This window comes from Microcaecilia unicolor, chromosome 8, assembly GCF_901765095.1.
Source record: "Microcaecilia unicolor chromosome 8, aMicUni1.1, whole genome shotgun sequence".
Taxonomy (NCBI): Eukaryota; Metazoa; Chordata; class Amphibia; order Gymnophiona; family Siphonopidae; genus Microcaecilia; species Microcaecilia unicolor.
Genome location: NC_044038.1, coordinates 56273588 through 56290614, shown reverse-complemented (window position 1 = coordinate 56290614; position 17027 = coordinate 56273588). Strand labels below are relative to the sequence as shown.

General features: G+C 43.2%; 1 protein-coding gene across 1 annotated transcript in view; it reads left to right on the top strand.

Annotated features, from left to right (window-relative positions):
- Positions 1 to 17027, top strand: part of LOC115476518 (ankyrin repeat and fibronectin type-III domain-containing protein 1-like) — a 1054756-nt gene that overhangs the window by 919626 nt on the left and 118103 nt on the right. The window contains exon 8 of the mRNA XM_030212932.1: positions 15520 to 15727. Coding sequence (XP_030068792.1) covers positions 15520 to 15727 — 208 coding nt within the window. The remainder of the gene's footprint in view (positions 1 to 15519; positions 15728 to 17027) is intronic.

The window sequence follows — 17027 nt, the reverse complement described above, 5'->3', positions numbered from 1 at the left end:
AGGATATAATGGTTAGGTGCCGAAAGCAACATTGAAGAGGTGGGCTTTGAGTAAGGATTTGAAGATGGGCAGGGAGGGGGCTTGGCGTATGGGCTCAGGAAGTTTATTCCAAGCATAGGGTGAGGCGAGGCAGAAAGGGCGGAGCCTGGAGTTGGCAGTAGTGGAGAAGGGTACTGAGAGGAGGGATTTGTCCTGTGAGCGGAGGTTTGGGGTAGGGGCGTAAAGGGAGATGAGGGTAGAGAGGTAATGAGGGGCTGCAGATTGAGTGCATTTATAGGTTAGTAGGAGAAGCTTGAATTGTATGTGGTACCTGATCGGAAGCCAGTGAAGTGACTTGAGGAGAGGGGTGATATGAGCATATCGGTCAAGGCGGAAGGTAAGACGCGCAGCAGAGTTCTGAACGGATTGAAGGGTGGATAGATGGTTAAGTGGGAGGCCAGTGAGGAGTAGGTTGCAATAGTCAAGGCGAGAGGTAATGAGAGAGTGGATGAGAGTTTGGGTGGTGTGCTCAGAGAGGAAAGGGCGAATTTTGCTGATGTTATAGAGAAAGAAGCAACAGGACTTGGCTGTCTGCTGGATATGCGCAGAGAAGGAGAGGGAGGAGTCAAAGATGACTCCGAGGTTGCGGGCAGAAGAGACGGGGAGGATGAGGGTGTTATCGACTGAAATAGAGAGTGGAGGGAGAAGAGAAGTGGGTTTCGGTGGAAAGACAATAAGCTCGGTCTTGGCCATATTCAGTTTCAGGTGGCGGTTGGACATCCAGGTGGCAGTGTCGGATAAGCAGGCCGATACTTTGGCCTGGGTTTCCGCAGTGATATCTGGTATGGAGAGATAAAGCTGGGTGTCATCAGCATAAAGATGATATTGGAAACCATGAGATGAGATCAGCGAGCCCAGAGAAGAGGTGTAGATTGAAAAGAGAAGGGGTCCGAGGACCGATCCCTGAGGAACTCCAACAGAGAGCGTGATGGGGGTGGAGGAAGATCCATGAGAGTGTACTCTGAAGGTACGATGGGAGAGATAAGAGGAGAACCAGGAGAGAACAGAGCCCTGGAACCCAAAAGAGGACAGTGTGGCAAGAAGTAAATTATGGTTAACGGTGTCAAAAGCGGCGGATAGGTCGAGGAGGATGAGGATGGAGTAGTGACCTTTGGATTTAGCAAGGAACAGGTCATTACAGACTTTAGTGAGTGCCGTTTCTGTCGAGTGTAAAGGGCGAAAACCGGATTGAAGCGGATCGAGGATGGCATGAGAGGAGAGAAAGTCAAGGCAGCGGCTGTGAATGGCGCGTTCAAGTATCTTGGAGAGGAAGTGTAGGAGGGAGATGGGGCGGTAGTTAGAAGGACAGGTAGGGTCTAGTGATGGTTTTTTGAGGAGTGGTGTGACTACAGCATGCTTGAAGGTGTCGGGGACAGTTGCAGTGGAGAGAGAGAGGTTGAGGATATGACAGATGGGGGGGGTGACGGTAGGAGAGATGGTCTTTAGTAAGTTGGTGGGGATGGGATCAGAGGAACAGGTGGTGCATTTTGAGGAGGAAAGAAGGTGGGCGGTTTCCTCTTCGGTGATATCAGGAGGAGAAGGAGGCATGGGTTGGTTGGTTGAGGGAGTGGGTTAAAGGGTGAAGAGGAGGAGGTGGCTTGGTAGTGAATTCAAGGTTGATCTTCTGCACCTTGTTGTGGAAGTAGTCAGCCAGTGATTGAGGAGAGAGTGAGGGTGGGGTGGGAGCGGAGGGCACTTTGAGGGAGGGAGTTAAGGGTGGCGAAGAGACGAGGAGGATTAGAGTCAAGAGAGTTAGTCAGTTGGGTGTAGTAGTCCTGTTTGGAAAGGAATAGGGAGGACTGGAAGGAGGACAGCATGAATTTGTAATGAATAAAGTCGGTATGGGTGTGAGATTTCCTCCAGAGGCGTTCAGCAGATCGAGCGCAGGAGCGAAGGTAACGGATGCAAGGGGTCAGCCAGGGCTGGGGATTAGTACGTCTTGTGTGACGGGAGATGGATGGTGCAAGGGTGTCCAGAGCAGAGGAGAGAGTGGCATTGTAAACAGAAACAGCCTTGTCGACAGACTCGGAGGACATGATGGAAGGGAGGAGATTAGAGATACTAGAGGATAAGGTGGGAGGGTCGACAGCCTGGAGATTCCTGAAAATAGTGGTTAGTGTTAGGCGGGGCTGAGGGGGAGGGTGATGAAGTGTGAAGGTGATCAGGTGATGATCAGAGAGGCGAAGAGCTGGGGCACAGAAATTGGAGGGTGAGCAGGTAGAGGAGAGGACGAGGTCAAGACAATGGCCAGTTTGGTGAATAGGGGTGGTGGAGCTCAGCCGGAGGTTGAAGGAGGATGTCATTTTGAGACTAAGAGGGAAATAAAAGAAAAGTGGCTTAATACCCCATGGCCTACCAGGATCAAGCCCGGCCACAGCTTGCACCCAGCTCATTAGAACAGAGCTTTTGCTTGTGTCTCTGGTTCGGGTACCAGAATTTGTGGAGGAGACCAGGGTTCCGTGTATTAACAGGCAAAGGTCAACAAATTAGTTGGGGTCAGTGTTAAACATACTGGTGCTCAGGGCAGAAATGTGGAAGGGCCCCCAAAATCTGTTTAATAGACTGTATTTCCTGTAGCTTCAAGCAGGTTTGACACCCCCTATGGCATGGGGGGGGGGGGGTCCAGTTTGCACCCATCTAATACTAGCCCTGATAGTGGTTCAGAAATGCAAAAAACTAAAAAAAAAAAAAAAATAGACAGGATAGCAGTAATGCACTGCAGTGCATCTAGGAGTTCTAGGGACTTGGCAATGGAGAATCATATCTCTAGAAAGGTCTGTGCAAAAAGGTAGGTCTTAAGATTCAGCTTGAAATGTGATAAAGAAGTCTTACCTCTAAGAACAGAAGTCAGGACATTCCAAAAAAGTGGAATATAGTAGCAGAAAGCAGTGGGCCATGTGTACTCATGTCCTATAACTGAAGGGAAGAACAACTGATTAAGGTATCTTGACCAGACCAGAAAAGTTGAATGTTGTGGCGTCAATAGAGAGTTCAGGGAAAATAGAGCCTGAGAAGTAAGCTTAATTTTCTAGCAGCAGCATCTTGCACCACATGAGGTGAATGATTGGAAGTCAGTGAAGAGAAGTTGTTAATGGAGTAACATGATCATACTTACTCATACTCCAGAAAGACGTTTTGCAAAGATATTCTGCACCAGCTGAAAATGTCGAGCCATAGTAAACAGCATTACAGTAATCTTTTCTAAAGAGCAAAACCTGGGAGCAAAGATTATCCTGAATAAAGAAATATTTTACAGTACATAGTTATCTTAAGGCAAAGAAGACTGGTTTAACTACTGCTGATATGCAAGGCAACACCAAATAGTACAAACCAAACTATGGCAAGGAAACCAAATAGTAACTAGGAGTCTAGACAAGAACAAGATGGTCTCAGGAAGGAAACAGCAACCATGGTGTGAACAGACATGGCTAGCCTACCTGGTGAGGCAAAGAAATACCAACTGGTAGGAGGTCAGAAGTTCACCCATGCAAAAACCCAAGTCCCCTGCAGGCTGGTGGCAATTTAGAAGGAACATCCAACTCAGAATATGGATGTCCAAGTCAGAATGTCACAAATGGACCTCCATCTCACATATGTGTTAGAACAGGATGCAGCCTGTTCCAAAATACATGTAAGATGGACGTCCATGTACTTGAAACATTTAGGGGGTCTTTTACTAAAGATTAGCTTGAGTTGTACCATAATCCCTTCAGTGGACAGCTGCTCAGTCAGAGTACATTTCAGTAACATGGATGTGACAAGTACCAGGTCTAAATATGGATGTCCATCTTTTTAGACTTTGACGCCCCTTCCCCTTCTATGATCAGATGTCCATATTTTGGGCCCTCCCTAGTCCCACCCAGATCATGCCCAGACCACACTTCCTTGCCATTAGGACATACCACAGTGTTAGACATCCATATCCTGCCTTTTTAAAAAATGGGATTTGGATGTCCATGCAATATGGACGTCTAAATGCTATTTTCAGATGTCCAAAACAAGAATAGAGCTTATAAGATAACCAGCAGAATCTCACAATAAACACCTAAGAAAAGAATCCCTAATTATTGTGTAGTCCTGACTCAACATACCTCTTAATCAAAGGCCATCTTTAAAAATTCACAATCTAAAAACCTCATGTTAAAAGAAAATGGTGTCCACTGTTGTGTATGAAAAAGTTCAAGTGGTATATAATTACTAGGTGTGGGCAACAATTACAAATTTTAATCACATTTAATCGTGTGATTAAATCATCTTTTTAATTCTAGAGAGGCCATCAAAATAGTCTCTGAAAACATGTACAATTGATTGATTTTCAGAATACATGTCAAGCATTTTTATTTGTCTGTACTAAGCTTGTCTAATTTTTTTTAACCACTGTTTGTCACTTTAAAGGGGCAATTAAATTGATCTTATAATTATTGTACCTCATACTGTTCTGTGCCATCTATCTATTGAATTATTTTATTTTATCTTGGTTTTAATCTGCAGTGTAAGTTGCAATGTGTGAGCTAGCTTTCATTTTTTTTTCTTGAGGACACTTGGGACATCTGTGATGCAAAGTAAAATTTGGCATTTTGGGTTGACATGAAATTTCCTGGCCCTGGATTTTCTTTCACACAATTTGTTGTTGTTGTTGCCCAAAGAAATAAGCTGACTTTTTGCTTTTAAAATGCAAAGGGAGATTCTCTATTGTCCCCTTCCCCAGCCTATCCTCTACATTCTCTCATTCCCCCACATCTCTATATATAAAAGGCACCACCAACGTTCTAAATGAAGCCTCCAGCCGGAAGTGTGAAGGGGGAGAGATATCCGGTTTCCCCATTAGTGTCTGCCCAGCCCTCGCTCTCTCTGTAACACAAACAGTGAAGGAAAACACAGCTAAGCAGGAAATCAAATCACTCTCTCTGTAACAGTGAAGGACTCAGAGGGGGGAGGGGAGAGAGGGCAGAAGCCCTCACTATCTCTGTAACACAAACAGTGAAGGAAAACAGCACAGCACGAAATCGCTCTCTCTGTAACAGTGAAGAACTCAGAGGGGGGAGGGGAGTGAGACGCCCTCACTCTCTCTGTAACACAAACACAGGACAGCAGGGAACTTAACACTGAAGGACTCGACTCGGAGGGGGAGGGGACAGGGGACAGACAGCACAGGGGAAGGGAGAGAGGGCAGAGGGTAGGGACACACACACTCCCACATGCATACTCTGAAGAAAACCTTGCTAGCCCCCATTTCATTTGCATCAGAAACGGGGCTTTTTTACTAGTTTACCTATACAGCAGCTCGGGCTCGGGATCTTTTTTTCCTTCCTCAGTACTACAGGGGCATAGCCAGACAGCAGATTTTGGGTGGGCTTAGTCAAGAAGTGGGTGGGCACCAGGTGTTCTCCTCCCCCCCCCCCCCCCCAATGTGATGAGGCCAGTATCAGCAGCTTAGGAAGCTTAGACTGCTGAAGTGGAGAGCAGTGTTTTCAGCGCCATCAGGGGGAGGTCTTCAGCTGGCGAAGCTTGGGATCCCCACTAGCTAGCACTAAATATGTGCCGCTGTTGGGTGGGCCTGAGTCCTAAGTGGATGGGCCCCAGCCCACCCAGGCCCACCTGTGGCTACGCCACTACAGTACTGGATGATACTCCTTGTCTTCCTCTACACTGCTGGGCTCTGCAAATACTTGAGCTACACAGTGCAGGAAGTTTGGAAAGTCTCACGGTTTCAAGTCCTGCAGGACTTCCCCAACTTCCTGCATTGCGCGACTCAAGTATCTGCACAGCCCAGCAGAGTAAGGGGAGACAAGAAGTTTCATTCAGCACCGAGGAAGGAGAAAAAATCCTGAGCCCTGCTGTAGAGGTGAATGTGTGTGTGTGTGTGTGTGTGTGTGAGGGAAGGGAAGGGATCAGCTTAAAAATATTGGTCAGTGTTAAAACACATGGTATGTATTAAAATATTAGTTCGTTAATAGCATTATTAATGCATTAATTGCCCACCCCTAATAATTACAGACACCTTGGGGGCAATACATAAGAACATAAGAATAGCCATACCAGGTCAGACCAATGGTCCATCTATCCTAGTATCCTGCTTCCAGCAGTGGCAAATCCAGGTCACAAGTAACTGGCAGAAACCCAAATGGTGGCAACATTCCATGCTACTAAACCTTGGGCAAGCAGTTGCTTCCCTATGTCTGTCTCAATAGCAGACTATGGACTTTTCCTCCTGCAAAAGAGTTCCAGAGCTTAACTATTCGTTGAGTGAAAAAATATTTCCTCCTATTTTGTTTTAAAAGTATTTCCATGTAATTTCCTTGAGTGTCCCCTAGTCTTTGTATTTTAGGAATGAGTAAAAAATCGATTCACTTCTACTATTTCTGTCTCGTAAACATATACTGTCAAAGCATAAGTTTTTAAAAATGATTTATGTATATATTATATTTTTGTATCTTTTTAACTAAACACATCTTGTATGATCTGTCCAGCAGTCTCACTCAGAGTCCATCTCAGCATGCTCTGCAGCTCATCTAAACCGTGACAGCATTAGGAATTGTGAATGCAGTTTTATTATTGGATTGCGCATCACCAAATCTACAGCTGAGGACTGCCAAACGTTGGTTGGCAGTATTGTAAAATTGTCATAAGCCGGCAGTTTGATTGACCAATCAGAATATAGGGTTTTCCAAGAAATGTTTACAGTATAAGTGGCCTAAGGTAACATTAGTGTATGAGACTTCAAGTAGCACTGATAAGCAATTAATATGTTTCAGCAAGGGAATGTTATATAAGAACACTGTTGCAGTTCAAGTGTTATTTTGTCCATGAGTGGCAACAGATGAGAAATATGTGAATCTTTACAAGAATAGTGAACCCCTGAAGCAGCAACAGCAAAACGGGGATTCCCTGTTGGGTGAAGACAGATATGACAGAGCCAGTTTGATGAGAATTTAAGTTAAGTAACTGGCAGTAGTCACATATTATTCAATTGTAAAGGAAAGTAATGTACAGATATTAATCCTGTGTGCTATGGATACATGAGGTGCTTAGCAGTATTTTGTGCACAGATTGATTATTGTGGAGTTTTTTGTGGCGAAATGATGGTGCGCTGTGCCTATGCCTTATAGTCGGTTGAGTTCTGGCTGGCTGGGTGGCGATACTGAAGCCTTTTTCTCCACTTAAAAGGATAATAAGAAGAAAAAGAGATAAATATAAAAAAATTAAAAAAGAAAGAAGAATACCAAGTGATACTGCTGGGTTAGAGCATGTCTTGTATCCATTGTAATACACAGCTTGTGTGAAGCTGTGTGTTTTGAGTTTCAGTATTGTAAAATTGTCATAAGCCGGCAGTTTGATTGACCAATCAGAATATAGGGTTTTCCAAGAAATGTTTACAGTATAAGTGGCCTAAGGTAACATTAGTGTATGAGACTTCAAGTAGCACTGATAAGCAATTAGTATGTTTCAGCAAGGGAATGTTATATAAGAACACTGTTGCAGTTCAAGTTTGAAGATAATTTGTAACATGTATCTGTGTCAGTATAAATTATCTTTCTGATGGCACATGAATAAGCAGAGTCTAAATTCATCTACATCAATAACTAATTTTAGCGATTCCATCGAAGTATGTATCTGTCTGAAGGGAAGCACTAGTCTGATATGGTTCAATACAAAATATGTGATCATAATGTGACAAATACCTATCACTAGCCCTTCAGAGAAATTAACCAGAGAAAATCCACGAATGTACAGTTTTTCACCAACAATAGTCCTTATCGCCAAGCACCTATAGTCAGGGTAAACCACAAAACACATTAAATTTCCTTTCATAAAGTTGCACAATACTTCTCCCATGGCCAACAATAATGGTCTTAATATTTAGAACAAGGGTTTCCAACCTCAGCCCTCGCCAGGTCGGACTTTTAGGATTTCCATGATGAACATGCATGAAATCTGTTTGCATACAATGGAGGCAGTGCATGCAAATAGATATTCATATTCATTGGGGACATTCTGGAAACCCGACTGGATTACGGCCCTTGAGGACCGGGGTTGAACAACCCTGCTTTAGAATATCCCAAGCCTCTCTCTCAGAGGAGGAACAAGGTAAAAAGTAAATGTGTTGGATTTTTCAAATAGGCAAATTAAGTTCCTGGCCTCTCAGGTGGAACTTGAACTCACATTTCAGGCTTGAGCATTGAAAGTTCCAACAAGTTCATAAGGTTTTTCTTTTCAACGTTCTTTAAGAGCAAAGTCCGGTTTCCACTCTTTATTCATTAGGGGGCCCTTTTACAGAGAGGTGGAAAGCCCAACCCCCGGAAATTGTCTTATGTGGCGGTAATTGGGCATCACCGTATGCTCCCCAGTTACCGTCGGGTTAGTACAGGAGCCCTTATCACCAGCTCAGTGGGTGGCGGTAGGGGCTCCCTGTCGCATGGCCATGCGGTAAGAGTTCTCTTACCGCATGGCCAGGTGTGCCTGGGGTCTTTTTATCCGCTATGGTAAAAAGGACCCTGGTTCGCAGGAAAAACGGCCTCTTCCGCTAGCGCAGGACCCTTTTTCCCGCATCTTGGTAAAAGAATCCCTAGGAAAGTTCAGCTTAGCAGCACCTCCTCTGGATAGTACCAAACACACACAGTAACTCTTCAGTACTATCCTCCATATTGATCTGTTGCTGGGAAAGGGAAATGGGACTTGATATACTGCCTTTCTGAGGTTTTTGCAACTACATTCAAAGCGGTTTACATATATTCAGGTACTTATTTTGTACCAGGGGCAATGGAGGGTGACTTGCCAGAGTCACAAGGAGCTGCAGTGGGAATCAAACTCAGTTCCCCAGGATCAAAGTCCACTGCACTAACCACTAGGCAACTCCTCCACTCCACTAAAAATAAATCATGCACCTGAGATTTCAGCTTCTCAGTTCCATCCTCAAGTTCATACAAAAATAGAATCTTGTTCCTTTTCATTGCTCTGTCCTCCACACCTCTGTTAGACTTTGCCTCTTCTCTGTTAGGCTTTCTGTTTCAGAGTTTCTTAGGCAGGTGCTCTCCGGTAGGTTTTCATAGGTTTCAGAGCTGTGGGCTCTTCCTTTCTTCCCATCTCCCTTTCAGTGCCCTCAGGGAAGTCCTTAAGGGTTCAAAAGTTATTAACTCCTCCCCCTTATTAGCCTTCTGCCTTCCAGCTAGCTTAATTTCTTCATATCAATGAGGACCAGAAGAATTTCCCCTCCCAGGGCTATAACAATCCTTATATTCTGCCTTCTCCCAGTATGACTTTCAGCTCTCTCTGGGCTTCAGAGTCCTATATCTTCACTCCCTTTGAGATAATTCATTCAATTGATCCTTCCCCAAGGGCTGCACTATTCCTATTCTTTGGACGGGTTTTCTAACCTCCTCTAGTGTTATGCCTTATGGGACCTATAGTTACTCCTTTCTTAAAGACACAGTACCCTTTTCTAATTCATTTATCCTATAATATGAAATTGGGGTCCTCTAGCTTTCTCCTAGCTCACCCTCGTGACAGGGCGCACAACCATGTCCTTTCACAATACATCCTCCTGACCAGTCTTTTGCAGTTTACATGGGACTGCACAAACCTGCCCCTATTGTAACACAAACAGTTTTAGGGTGGTTTGAGGAGACTAGTTTACTGGGAGGTTGCAAATGCATGCTGGACAGGGCTCACCATTCCTCCCCAATGATCTGCAAACCCTAACACCAGCTCGGAGCTGGCTTAGAGTTTGCGGCAGCCAGTGACCCAATCTTTGGCGTGCTGGTCGCTGATCATTGGGGATGAATATATTTAGCCCTGTTTAGCATGCATTTGCATGCTAGTTGCATTCAGAGCCCTTGAGCGTGTTGTTTCACGCACTCGAGGGCTCTGATCATGGGGTGGTAGCAAATGCTGGCGCTAGTATGGCGCTAACAGCCTCTAGTGCTGCCGTTTGCATCTGATCATACTCCTGCCAATACGTTTCAATTTTGAGTTACCACCTGGCTACTGCATGGCCCTTACGGTAATTTCATTTTTGATGTGCGTCCGCTACACCCGCCGGAAAATCATTTTTATTTTCTGGCATATGGCAAAAACTGGGCAGTAATCGTCATTCTACGTGTGTAGATGATTACTGCATGGTTAATGGTTGAGTCATTGACTTAGCGGTAAGGTCTCGGACCCAAAATGGATGCGTGGCAATTTCCATTTTGCCGCACGTCCAGGAGTGTGCTGGTAATTTTTTAACAACAGGCTCTTTCTCCGGACGTAACCAGCTCTGCAGTTGGTGGCCGGGGGTGGGGTTGGGGGGGAGCAACACTTGCCTCTCTCTCCTCCCTCCCTTCATGCGGGCATGCTAGGCATACCTTTGCTGGCAGCCAATAAATGGACTGCCACCACTCCCAAGGTCTTGCTCTGAGCAGCATGCTGGAACTTCTCTCACATGCTCGAGAAGTCCCAGCCTGCTGCCCAGAGCTGGAAACAAGGAGCGGGGAGCAGCAGTAGTCTAGTTACTTGACTGGCAGGGCTCAGCATCCCCACCAGCAAAGTAAAAGATAATTCAGCAGGGGGCTCAAGCCCACATTTTGGGAGCCAGTTGTTAAAGTAGCCATGGAGGGCCCTACTTTAACAACCGGCTCCCAAAATTCTTAAAAACTTAACAACCGGCTCTTGCGAGCCTGTGAGAGCCTGCTCCAGCACACCACTGCGCACGTCCGTTTTCAGCAAATACGTTTTAAAGGCATTTTTTACAGGTACACTGAAAAATGATTGTGCACGCGCCAAAAACACGCATCTACACTACCGCAGGCCATTTTTCAGTGCACCTTAGTAAAAGGATCCCTTAGAGTCTCATCACTAGTGCAATAATTTTGATCACTGTTTTCATGAGAGGCTAGCCTCAGAGAAAAAGAACCATTGCCTAAATATCTCCACATTGAACAATTCTTGCCTCTTTGTAAAGCAGGCCTTAAAGCTTACTATTTTTCTCTAGCTTTTGGAGAGTGACAGTATATTGTAGTGGGGTTCAGATCAGAATTATTTATTTCATTTTATTTGTTTGTTTTGCCTGTTTTTTTTAAATTGTGGACTGGAAACTGCTGCGATATTCTGTTTTAAGGGTGGTGTATCAAGCACTGTGTCAAACTAAACTATACTAAACTTGACCAGGTATTGCCATCAGTAGGAAGAAATCCAAGTATACCTTCCTGCATACTTCCTCTCACTGCCCCATCTCTTTTCTCTGCACCTTCAAGTACAAATGCTCTGAAACCTGTGTGCATACAACATACTGTTAATCATGTAGTAGAGGCAAATTTAAAGACTCTCTCTATTTCAGGAAGCAGGTGAAAGCCTGGCTCTTCTCCCAGACCTTTAATACGACTGACTGTACACTCATTCTGCACCTGGACTAGCTTGCTACGTGCACTGTAACTTAGACCAGTTCCTTATAGCATGTTTAACTGTGTAAAGTGCCTAGAGTTTAGCCACCCATCTGTTTATCCCAACTGACTCTGTGCCACCCATCTTGCCCCATCTATATATCTGCACTTGGCCCCTCAGCTATATGGTAAGCTGTAATGTAGAAAAGCATTAGTATCATCGTAGCTATGTTATTTGAACTTTCTAATGTGCGCTTATTATTTATTTGCTGCATTTGTATCCCACATTTTCCCACCTCTTTGCAGGCTCAATGTGGCTTACATTATGCCGCAATGGCAAACGCCATTAACGGAATGAGAAGAACAGAGTATTATTACAATTAAGGTACATAAGATATCAAGAAAATTAGAAGTAAAGAAATAAATAATTCATATCAGATATGTAAGATCTAGGATAAAGTACAACATTAAATAATAATAGTGTGGTTAAAGTAACCAAAATAAGAGTTCAGTATTGACTAATTCTAGTACAGATTTGATGGTAAGTTTTTTATGAAGGATTCTTTTTATAAGTCTTCATTGAACAAGTTAGTCTTCAGATGTTTCATTAGTATTATGCTGACATTGTATTATATCTCTGTTATTTGAATTTCAGTGCTGTTAAATGGGTATATTTTTGATCCTATTCCAAGGTAGCCCTATTATTAGGTTTCAATTTGCTCTTCTCAAGTTTACCACATTTACTTCCTGTTTACAAAGCCGCGCAAGCAATGTGAATGGGCTGTGTCAGCATTAGCGCACCAGCAGCCGCTAGTGCGGCTTTGCAAACAGGGGGGTTAGTATGTTCATGTTTATGTTTGGCCATTTTTACTGTTGTTATGCTGTTAACAAAATTGTACGTTGTATGTTAAACTGTACCTGCTGTACACCGCTTTGAGTGAATCTCTTCATAAAGGCGGTTAATAAATCCCAATAAATAAATATGCGGTTGTACTTGCCTGATTAATTATCCAGGAACTAGCACTGAATACCAGGTTTGCCACCTCTTCCTCCAGATTGCCTGGCGGTACCTGGAAAATCACCAAAAAGCAAAATGGCAATACTTAAATTATAAATAGGATGAGAAAGGTGCATAAACTATTGCCATCTATAACATGATTGTAGTACACAGCGTTGACAAATAATTTTCATTAAGCTTTTTGAACAGTTTTTACCCCTATATATATGTGTGTATAGGGATGTGCTCATATGTTTCCAAATAGTCATAGACTCACTGGTCTTCAAAATTATCCAGGTGTATAATCACAGCATGATTCTACCTTTTTAAAAAATGCCTCCAAATATCACAAGTAACATTTTTTGTACACTTAATTCTGTGACGCTTTTAGAGAGTAAAAACAGGATTGTGCAATGTCAGTGTTACTAACCTGAACCAGACTTAAATAGTGCTGAAAAGTGACCCCCATGATATTAGGGAATACTTTACCTATTTTGTGTTTATGATTTCATTGTGTTATTATATGTTGTTTTATGTTTTGATGTAAATAGCTTGCTATATTGTTAATTTGTTTGTATTTATGTTGGGTGTAAGTTACCTTGAGCATTTAGTTATGGGCAAGTATCTCATAAATTTAAAAGAAAAAAAGCCACATATCTGTGTGCATGCAACAAGATCCTGGTATTTTAAGCTGTTATAGTCTGTGCTTCTGACAGGATATTTTATTGATGTTAAAGACAAGTTTATATTACCTTGAGATGGATTTCACCAGCTGAAACATGCACTGGTGGTTAATTGATAATTTAATAATCTGTTTTGACGCCACACTGAATAATTTAGGGCCTGCGTTGCTAAAGATTTTCTCCCATTTTGTATCTGTGGGAAAAGATGGTAATGAGTCAGGACCTAAGTGATCTTTTTCTTTCTCGTTTATAATATCACATTTCAATTGTGGCCTTTTTCTTTTCTTGCTCTTTTCACAAATTATATGGGAGGGTAATTGATGCCTGGAGATTTCTCCTATTGTTAAACAGTGAGATAGTGTATTGCAAGTGCTCTTGTTTTATACACTTGCTTGTAGCCCTGCATCTTTATTCCGTTTTTTTTAACACATTTAAAGAAGTGTGGTATATTAAAGTAGAAAATATAACCTTAGCTTCAGTACATAATTATAAATCTAAAAGGCCCTTTTACTAAAATGTGTTAAGATTTGGAGTTAATGCTGCTTAATGTGGGATATTGTCATTAGCACATGGTACCCGCTAGGAATTAACATGACAGCTCTTACTACCTCCTATTTAAGAGTTGCTAAGTGTTCCTGCGTTAACTCTGGGGTCCATTTACTAAGCTGTGGTAAAAGGGAGCCTGCACTAGCATCAGCTCTTGTTTTTGACACGTGCCGAGACCCCTTTTACCGCAGTGAGTAAAAGGCTGTCTTCTTTCTGGAAAAGAAATGACCATGCGATAAGTGAGTCTCAAAAAATTAATAAATCTGCTTAGAGCAATAAATTAAGAAACTTGCAGATGAATGCTCTAAATACAAAATATTACCAGTGCATATGTAGAAAGTTGCTTTTAAGGTGACTATAAATAAAGGCCTCATAAGCCCAGGGTACCAACTCATCACGGGCCAACCACCACCTCCGAACCTGCAGACTGAATTAAGTTGTATCACTCTGCAGGTTTTTCGGAGATGGTGGTTGGCCCGTGATGAAAGCCATTACAGGTGTGTCCGCTGAGTTGGTACCCTGGGCATGCGATAAGTGAACCACTTACCATGTGGCCATTTTGGAGGGGGGTAGAGCACTTACCGCCACCCATTGAGTTGGCAGTAAGGACTCCTTCGCTAACCTGGTGGTTAATTGGATAGCATGCAGCACTGCCCGGCGCTACAAAAATAGAAAATATTTTTGTAGTTCCAGAAATGGCATGCGAGGTAGTTCTGGATTGGTGTGCGGCAAGCCCATTGCCACCCACCAACCCTTTAGTGAAAGGGCCTCTATGTTTTCCAGTTAATGTGCACTAGCCCCCCCCCCCCCCCCCCCCTGATATTCAAAACCATTTAACTGGCCAGGAATGGCACCTTGCTGGTTAAATGGTATTTAGCTGGCTAAGAGCTAATATTTAGTGTGACATAGCCGGTTATCTTAACTGAATATTAGCGCTTAGCAGCTAGCCAGATGACCAACTATGTCTCGTGACATAGCCGGTCGGTTCTGATATTCAGTGTTTGGCTGGCTACGGGACCCTTTTACTAAGCCGCGTAGGCGCCAACGCCTGGCTACTGCATGACCTGGGTGGTAATTTCATTTTTTTATGCGTGGCCACTATGCGCGCCAGAAAATTTCTGGCACACAGCACTAACTGGGCGGTAATCAGCATTGTACGCACAGTTAACGTGCGAGACCTTACCGCTAAGTCAGTGGGTGGCAGTAAGGTCTCAAGCCCAAAGGGGACGCGCTCCAATTTTCATTTTGCTGCACGTCCATTTTCGGTCCAAAAAAAAGACCTTTTTTGCAGGTGCGCTGATAAATGGACCTTCGCATATCCAATATACGCGTCTACACCGGTGCAGACCAATTTTTGGCACACCTTAGTAAAAGGACCCCTATGTTTGGTGGTCAAATATGGCCATGTCAATAAGTGGAATATCTTTGGCCAGTTCGAAATCCAAATCCAACTTAACCAGCCAGTGTTGAATATTGGCTTGGTCGGTTAAGTTTGAACTGGCCAAAAATAAACTGGATATTAATTCTGGTCACTGAAAGTGACCCAGCATTGAATATCCGGGCTCAGCTCCGGGCTAACTCCTGTGGTCTGAATATTGGGCCCTTAATATAACGCGCTAGCTGGATAACGATTGCACACCCTTTCCATGCCCATGCCACTTCCCTCCCAAAACATATTCTTTAAAAATCTCTAATGCATAATTTACAGCTCATTGTACTCTGTTAGTGTGTATTAAGTGCAGGTTAAGGGCTTAATGCTCTTTAGTAAAAGGACCCCTAACTATTGCAGTTCTTACATTTTCATGCCCAGCATGAATATCATGAGTGTGTTCTTTGACCGCTTGGTGTGTTTTAATGCCAGACCTTTCCTTAATGCTGCACATATGTCTCTCTGTAGTTTCAGGGGAATGCTGCTCTCTTTGAGGCAGTGGAGATGCAGGACCTAGACCGGGTACAAGACCTGCTAAAGCAATACAGTGCTGAAGAGCTGGACCTAAATACCCCAAACAGTGAAGGTCTTCTGCCCTTGGACATTGCCATCATGACCAACAATGCTCCTATCGCCAGGACCCTGCTTCAGGCTGGTGCCAAGGAAAGCCCACACTGTAAGCCCATGCATTGTACTCTGACCACACCAATTCATGTTTCACCTGAAGGAAAAAGCAAGTTAGGGTAGTTAGAGCACAGAGCTGAAATCTTTGACGCACCAGTTTGATTTTTCCATCTGTCACTCAGCTTATCTTTGGCAAGTCTCTTAACCTAAATGTGCTCCACCTGAAATTGTTAAATTCTTGTGCACCTGCATGTTGTAATCATGTGAATTATCTCACATACCACTACAGCTTAAATAATTTTGCTACAAGATAACTGTGCATACTTAGAAAAGTGACTTTTACAAATAAATAAATAACAATTAGCTGTGGCGCAAAGACATAAAAGTGACAAGTGAGACACAAACAGTCTCATGTATGCAGTTTGCATGTTCTCATTTAGGCAATGATTTCTGTCGCTGATAGCCCACTACCTTTAGGTATTTGAATACAGTACATTTGGAAGGTTGAACTCAATAGAGTTGTTGCCATCTTTCACCATAATTAACTCTGTGGTAGGATAGTAGAAAATGAAGGCAACTGGGCTAGCAGAAAAAAGGAGGTGATCATGCCCCTCTGGACAGGCCTCATTTACAGTACTGTGTACAATTCTGGAGATCGCACCTTCAAATAGATATAAACAGGATGAAGTTGGTACAGAGGGTGGCTATTAAAGTAATCATTGGTTTTTATCATAAAGCGTATAGGAACAGACATAATGGTTTCAATATATTTACTTTGGAAAAAAGGCTGCGGAGGGGAGATAAGACAGAGCCATTTAAATATCTCCCTCACATAAATACACAGGAGGCAAGTCTCTTTCAACTGAAAGAATCTTGGGATTGAGAGAGCATAGGATGAAGGTGAAAGAGGACAGACTCGGGTGTAATTTAAGAAAATACTTCTTTATGGAAAGATTGGTAGATGTATAGAACAGCCTTCCAGCGAAGGTGGTGGTGATGAAGACTGTATATAAATTCAAGAAAGCATGGAACAACACATATGATCTCTAAGAGAAAGGAAGGGATAGTAGATATATGAATGAGCTGACTGGATAGGATAAATCATTTTCTATGTGTCTATGTTTCTGTATCCTTAGCTTAATTGTTCATGTCTACACCACTAAGGATGTATAGCCCAGTTATCAACCATAGAATCTTGACTACTTGTAGGCTATCACTAATTTTGCAGGTCATTGTTTGTTATTTTCATCATCCTGTTTAGATGAACACAAAAATGCGCATAGTGAATCCAACACCCATCTCCTTAGGTCAAACCAAGCCTCCTCGTGAAACAGCTATAGAAATTAAGGTGG